At 39.6% G+C, this 8045-nt stretch overlaps 1 protein-coding gene across 1 annotated transcript in view; it reads left to right on the forward strand.

Annotated features, from left to right (window-relative positions):
• Positions 1-8045, forward strand: part of mtr (5-methyltetrahydrofolate-homocysteine methyltransferase) — a 56408-nt gene that overhangs the window by 12759 nt on the left and 35604 nt on the right. The window contains exons 11-15 of the mRNA XM_015379301.1: positions 1365-1432; positions 1513-1592; positions 4808-4920; positions 5034-5174; positions 5255-5440. Coding sequence (XP_015234787.1) covers positions 1365-1432; positions 1513-1592; positions 4808-4920; positions 5034-5174; positions 5255-5440 — 588 coding nt within the window. The remainder of the gene's footprint in view (positions 1-1364; positions 1433-1512; positions 1593-4807; positions 4921-5033; positions 5175-5254; positions 5441-8045) is intronic.

Consider the following 8045-nt stretch of genomic DNA (forward strand, 5'->3'; position numbering starts at 1 on the left):
AGCCAGGGCTAACGTTAGCAAGTCTGCAGCAGCCAGGGCTAACGTTAGCCCGTCTGCAGCAGCCAGGGCTAACGTTAGCCCGTCTGCAGCAGCCCTCTCTCTGCGTAGCCGTGTGTGAAATACCGCTAGCTCTGATGGAGGTTTGATTTTTATTTGACAAATTTTTCATTCGATTCGTGTTTATCTGACTGTGTTCATTATAATTACCCCAATAAATGAAAAACAGACATAATTTATAATTTAGACTAATAATTACAGAAGGTGAAATGCAGCTCCAGACTATCTTTGAATGTGGTGATGTCATCAGTACGTTTATGTTCCAATTGACCCACATTTATTCTGCGTGCTCCCGTTCTCCCCGATTCCAGACTTTCATGGGTTCTTCTCAAGAACATACTTGGCAAGAACACCAGTCCATACTGGTTGATTAAACGGCCTGATAGCTGATGCTGCTGCTCTTAACATTTCTGTTTGGAGTATAAAGATTTGCCCGCATTGATTAACTAACTAAAACAACAGTGAAATATATATAAATCCAGAGTTAAATTCAGAAATGTGAGCCAATATGGGGAGAAAAATGAGCTATAGCTTATGAACTAAGGATAAATATAGGAACAGGCTGATGTTCCCACCCTGACGTCCTGGGGAGCTAACCATGCTGTATAGCAGCATGTTAGCAGGCTTTCTGCGGACAAACGGGCCTAAACCTCCTGATGCTGATGAAGACTCTCAGTCATCCAGGTCAGAGTCATTACATAAAAGTTCAAAAAATATCCACTGGACTTGGTTTCCAAGATTTGAAGACACCTCTCCAGGAAGCTTTCTCGAGTTTGGTCGTTTGGTTCCATTGTTAGCCTGTAATACCTGAAACCTGTCTATGATTCTGAAGGTCGGTCATTAAAGGGGGGGATTGTCTCCTGTAATACCTGAAACCTGTCTATGATTGTTAAGCTTCCTGGAGAGGTGGCGAAACGTCTTTAAATCTTGGAAACCAAGTCCAGTGGACATTTTTTGAACTTTTACGGAAAACCTCCTGATGATCCTCCAGATAAACATCATGACCTGGTCTGACCAGATTAAACTAGGATTGCTGGCAGGAGGAGGATCACATCATCAGCATAGAGGGAGTATTGTTTTCCAATGTTGCCCAGGAGGCCTGAACGTCTAAGTAAAGGTTGGACCTGCATGGTTTACATGGAGGTCAAAGGTCACAGGGTCATTCCTGTGAGTTAGATTATTGTTGTTAATACATAAAGCTTGGCCTCAGTTTTTACTCTAGCCTCCTGTTTAGGTTGAGTTTAGGTTTTTAAGTGTTGTGCGTCCGCCAGCTGCCTGCATGCCCTCAAATGTTGCGTCTTCTGCAGGAGTTTGCTGCGGATGGATTGGTGAACATTGTCGGAGGTTGCTGTGGGACCACGCCTGCACATATCAGGTCAGAGTGGTGTTCCTGGGAGCCGGAGGTCTGATGTGTCAGCAGGTTTTAGTGATCTTTTGTCTTTTTGCCCCCCCCAGAGCCATATCAGAGGCAGTGAAAGCGTGCAAGCCAAGAGTTCCTCCTGTGGATGCCTTTAAAGACCACCTGCTTCTCTCAGGTACAGAAACTGGAGAGATACTGAGAACTGAACAACTCAGATGATTCATTTTTTTTAAGATATCAGGATTGTCATGATTCTGAGATTTCAAACTCTATATTGATACCCAGTAAAATATTCAATACTCGATACCATTTTCAGTACCGTGGGAATGAAAAATGCCATTTAATGAAATGCATTAAAACATTAACATCTTTTAGAATGTTAATGTTCAATCTTAACACTGACTGATCTTTCTTAGTTAAGGTGTTTAATAAATAAACCAAATATCAGAAAATGAGAATATTTTTAGGTTTGATTGATTGAAATGAATCCTTTATAAGGCAAGTTACTGTTTTTTTGATCACTTGCCTTTCAAATGGAGTCCACACCCCGTCCCTCAGTGAGCTCTAGAAGCACAAGCTCTTATTTTGGCATTTGACCAATTTGATGAGCCCTTCAATGATTATTACCTACTGGAAATTAAGTTGGAGAAAAAAAGTTAACAAGTTAAGAAAAAATGGAAAAATTTAATTGAAAAGTTAAAAAGTTAATAAGCCTAGTTAACAATTATATTTAGGTTTATAAACTAAAAAATGTCAGTGCCAGTATCAGCATTAATGCCTCTAAGGTTATGTTGGACCAAAGAAATGTGTTTCTTTCACTCTGAGGGTTTTTCATGAATTTCTTCTAGAAGCACTTTTGTTATTTTTCTTAACATATTCGGGGAAGTTGGCGTTTCTTGTTATCTATCACATTGTCATTCATTTTTTTCCATCAAAATATCCACATTTTTTGAATGTTACAAAGGTAATAAGCTCTGGATTCCAAGAACACTATTGGCTGGAAATGTTAATTTTCAAAGTATTTCACTGAGGCCCTATAAAGGCTTAAGAACAGTAAAACATATGCAAACAACACTTTTTTTTGGTATCGATAGCATGCTAAATTGCTAACGTAATCGATTGCAGTGTTTGGATATCAATACTTTAAGAGTATCAATACTTTTGACAACCCGAACCATTATAATTGGAGGTTATTGGAGGCTTAATTAGGACCACTGGAAGCATTAAGGCCTGTTTGTCACATCTCTCCTTGAAGGCAATCCTAAACGAAAGGAGAAATGACTCCCTTATTTAATATTTGGAGCTACAAGCCAAAACCTAATAAATGAACATTAAATGGGCGGTTACCTCTGACACCATCATTCTCTGATCATGCAGGTCTTGTCCCATTTAGTTTTCCTTTAACTACCTCTTATTTTTTATGATGAGGAACTTTCTTTCATCCAAACTGAGTGATAGAAATGTAGACCTACGCCTGGAAGTCTATGCTCATAAAACAGCAAAACTACTTCTAATAACTATCTGAAATGATACACTAAAGGTCCCCAATCAGTTATAAAACATCTTCAGATGAACCCTTGTTGATCCCTGGAGAACCACTGTACCAGATTAGCTCCTGACAGTTTTCAATCATTCCTTATCATTTTATCTGAGTCTATTTCCTCCTGCCAGCTGCAGCCAACGGTCTGTCTTAGTTATTGTTGATTAGCTTGGTTTATGCTACATTTCCGGTCCACATCTTTAGTAAAACAAACACATTGAAGACCTATTTTTTTCATTAACCAAACATTTATCACAGGGATCAGCAGAATCAACATCGAATGAATCCATGAACACATTCACCACAACAAAGGGCACCTCCCTGTTACCTTTTTGTGGGCCGGTGTTCTGTCAGAGAAGCATACGCCGTCAGACCAGCATACCCAGAGTCAATCTCTGTTTATCTCTTTAATTTTTCCCTTTAGTTTAGTATTGAAAATAGACTCTAAACTCCCTCAACGGGCGTGTATCCCTTTAGCCATGTACTAAAAAAACCGATAGATACAGAAAAAATGTTTAGACTGTAGGAATCAGCAGGGTAAATAAATATGCTAGCTTTCATGTTTCTATCAAAAATTATTTGGCCATGGTGACGATGTAAAAATGTGTTTAGTTTTGAAAGATTTCAGTCTGAGATTTTTTTTCCAAAACCATAATTTTCCTATGCCTGAACAGCTTAGCAAAAACTAAACCATAAATGATATGGAAAAAAATAATTTCAATATGAGAGCAAGAAGGGTCTGGAGATGTTCTTGAGAAGTAGCAACGATACTAAAACATGAGTGGTTTTTCGATTTTCGGCTGTGATTTTTGGAAAGTCTCTCATTGGATTTCTATTGGGACTTCTTGGTGGTCTGTGCCAAACTGGAGGATAACTCTAAACCCCACACAAATGAGGTTTACATTTCCTGAATCCTGAGAAAAATTCCTAAGTTTTGATGTAAAATTTATTCAAATTGAGTGAAAACTGAGCAAGTGAGAAGAATTTGTTCAGAAAAACCAGAACGGCTCAAAAGCTAGAGCACGCACTCTGACAGTTGAAGAATTCCGTCCATAGACTTCCATTATAAAATTGAAAACCTGAAAAAATTTGTGTAAATTTTCACTCCAAATTTCAGAAAAACTGCCAAAGATATCAGAAGCTGAGTTAAATCGGAATAGCTGAATCTTTGATCAACATTATAAAAGTTGAATGGTGTTTCTAGCTGAAAGTATGCTGAAGTAGTTAAAGGAAAGATGGTGAAGTTTGAGCTGAATTTTGCCGAAATCTCAGAATTCTACATGCATTTCAATGGGACAAAAAAAAGGCAGAAAAAGCAGAATATCGCGAAAACTACAAAAAAATATCTTTACCAAAAGACAAAGCAGAATTCCACTGAACAAGCTCAATGTTTTGATACCAAACTTGTTGATATCGGTTGAAACTGCGGGACTAGTTAAAGTCAGAAAACTAAAAAGAGCAAAACAATAAGTGGGAATGCACATTGCTTTCCCACTTATTGTTTTGTTGATGGTGCAGATCTGGTCGTGACAGTAAGGATCAGCGTTTACATTAGCTAATTCTAATGCTAATGAGCTTAGCATTAGCGGACGATGTAACTGACTGCCAAACGTTCCTCATGGAGAGCAGGTTAGCCTAAGTAGCAGGGAAGGAATTCAACATTAAAAACTTTAAATGTATTGAATGACATTGTTATGTGATGTGTTATTGGAGGCCCAGGCCAGGAGCCGACTGCGTTTTTATGGAAAGCAAAGGTTCTTTCATAAAATTTGTTCAGTTTTAAGGTTTGAGCCTGTTCTTTAAAAAAAAAAATTATTGCAAAATAATAAAAAACAACAACCCACTTTTAGGATTGGAACCCTTTCGAATTGGACCGTACACCAACTTTGTGAACATCGGCGAGCGTTGCAATGTGGCGGGGTCACGGCGTTTCGCCAAGCTGATCATGGCCGGCCAGTACGAGGTGATTTCCTCTCCTATCATTTTGATAACAGCATCAGTGAAGTCTCAGTAAAGCCAGCAGTGCAGGCAGCAGATGGTTTGTTCTCAGTGGGTTCCTCTGTATGTTCTCCTCAGGAAGCACTGAGCATTGCCAAGGCCCAGGTGGAGATGGGGGCCCAGGTTCTGGATATAAACATGGATGAGGGCATGCTGGATGGGCCCGCAGCCATGGCTCGGTTCTGTAACTTTATCGCATCGGAGCCAGATGTTGCACGGGTCGGAATTTCTTACTTAAATTTTATTTTTTTTCCCCTGTATAGAACCATTCTAACCACTGAGGTCCATTTCTCCTGCAGGTACCTCTGTGCATCGACTCCTCCAACTTCTCTGTGATTGAAGCTGGGCTGAAGTGCTGCCAGGGGAAGTGCATCGTCAACAGCATCAGCCTGAAGGAAGGAGAGCAGGACTTCCTGCTCAGAGCGGCCGCTGTGAAGCGCTACGGCGCTGCGGTGGTGGTCATGGCCTTTGATGAGGAGGGACAGGTGAGGGTCTGTGGTTGCATCCCCACAATTGCATCGTTTCTGGTATCTTTCATCTTCTTCGACCCACTTTTCATCATCACACTTTAAATCATGGGTCTCAAACCAGTTCCAGAAATGGCCGTGCGGCTGGAGGTTTTCTTTCCAACCAAGCAATAGCACGATAGACTCCAGTCATGAAGCTACTGGAGACTTTGGAGACAACATCTAAAAGCAGCGAACTCTGCTCTCCAGAGCGAGTAGATTGGTAACCCCGCCTCCTGCTCTCCTCTATCTTGTCTGCTGTCATGATTCATGCAGCTATTATTTCATCCAAATGAAAAATGGAGAACAGAGAAGCAGATCATGGCTTGTCTACAGTGAAAAGAAGGACTGGGTTATTTACTTTGGCCTTTTTGGAAACACGGGAAGGAGCAATCAGCTAAGTGAGCTTAGTGCTTGGAAACAATCTTTCATTCCTTTAGAGACAGCATGAAAAGTCAGCTGAGTACAAAACATAGAGAGGAAAACAAGAAGAAAAGGGACAAGAAGAGAGGGACACAACCTAGAACAGATAATGGATGTCTATTCTATTTTATTATCTTAGATGGAGATCCTCATCGCAGTCACCACAGATACTTTAGTCACTGTGAAAACTAAAACATATACCACATACACAAATATTAGAATACAAAACATCAATTTTCTATCCAAATAACTAAACATACCTCGCTGCTTTCACTAGGGAACACCAAGAGTTGATTGCTTGCTTGATGACAAACAGCTTGAAAGTTCTAGTCATTCATTAGTACAATGATCCCACCAGCATTTATAGGGCCTGCCCTCATTTGCTACGGCAGCCTGTGAGGTCCAAAAAAACCTTAAACATTACAAGGTACAAATACCATTAAACAAACTACAAACAATGCTAATCAAAACAAACATCCATAAACAATCTGCAACATTTATAAAATTCACTTCCAATAATTTACATTAAAAATAAATTACACAATTCATTTTCAATAACTCACTATCCATTACACTGTATAATGGGTCTGTTTTATGTGTCGTCTTCTGCATTCAGAGGGCCCCCTGCCTGTCTTTGCCTAGGGCTCCAGATTTCCTAAATCTGCCCAGTTAATGCATAAAAACCCAATTTAACCATGACTGAGGTAGTGCATGGAATATTTACAGAGCTTAAATATCGTCGCTAACTGGGCCGGTATCGATATTCTCCCAGATACTCTGTTCCTCTGCGAGCCTTTTCAGAGCCGAGCGGCTCTGATCACATCAGGGTTGCATCATTGCTGCTGCAGCAGTGAGCTGGTTGGCTGGAAATAGATCAATGAACCAGTAAAGTGATTATTTTAACAGAACCACCAGAGTGTGGTCCGTCTCTTTTATCTAATCACTCCACCTCTGTCGTTGTTAAGGTTCAGTTTTCATATTTATTACGACTGTTGATAAACTGAATGAACAGAGTTTTTTATTCAATAATAGTCCAGGAAATGAGATCCAAAACATGCACGTTGTTTTTGCCTTGTAAATCCGACCGGTGTTCTGTCAGACCAGCATACCTATAGTCAATACGCAGCGCAAGACGTCACATTTGAGTTTATCCCTTTAGTTTTGTACGAAAAATAAACTTTAAACTCCCTCGACGGGCGTGTATCCCTTCAGTCATGTACATGCACAAAAAAAACTATTTAAGATCAGATCGCCATACGCTTCAAAAAACACCAAAAAGTAAGTAAGACATTTTTATTTTTTTTTTAATACATGACTAAAGAGATACACGCCCGTTGAGGGAGTTTAAAGTTTTTATACCAAACTAAAGGGAAAAATTAAAGAGATAAACCGGTATTGACTGTGGGTATGCTGGTCTGTCAGAATACCAAATCTGGTCCGTTTTTCTTCCTGTCTGTATAATCCGTTCTAAGCAGCCGCCTGTTTTAGAGAAACAGTCAGCGGCCGGCAGTTCTGTTAAGCCTCAGACACCCGCTTCTGCACTTTAACTAGGGCCCCTCTGAGCGCTGCGATCAACGTGATGACCCGGCAGCTCCACTTCAATTTCCAGCAGAACCAAGGAGTTAGAAATCAGCCATGTTGGCTGAATCTTAAGCATCATCGTCATGATTAGAACATTAAACAAAGTTCTGGTATCTGAATCTGCAGAAATCCATGTATGGTTCGTTCTTTGTTTTTTTTTTCGTTTCAAAACAAAAACGAAAAAACAAAACGAGCTTGTGGTTTTTTGTTTTTCCGTTTTTAAAACGAAATAATGAATTAGAAAAACGGCATTTGCAAAAATGAAAAAAGGGTACGTTTTGGGATTTTTTTAACTGCAATGGTTAAACCAAAGACAAACTTTTATTTTGTTGTTAATTCTACGGACCTTATGGCAGAACCGGAAATGAAGACCTGAACTCCCAACACATAACTTTTTTAGTTACCAGTAGGTGGCGGTAGTTCAGGTCTTCATTTCCGGTTCTGCCATAAATGAACAACAAAATAAAAGTTTGTCTTTGGTTAAACCATTGCAGTTAAAAAAATCCCAAAAAGTACCCTTTTTTTCATTTTTGCAAATGCCGTTTTTCTATTTTCGTTTTAAAAACGGAAAAACAAAAAA

This window comes from Cyprinodon variegatus, unplaced genomic scaffold, assembly GCF_000732505.1.
Source record: "Cyprinodon variegatus isolate N-32 unplaced genomic scaffold, C_variegatus-1.0 Scaffold189, whole genome shotgun sequence".
NCBI lineage: Eukaryota > Metazoa > Chordata > Actinopteri > Cyprinodontiformes > Cyprinodontidae > Cyprinodon > Cyprinodon variegatus.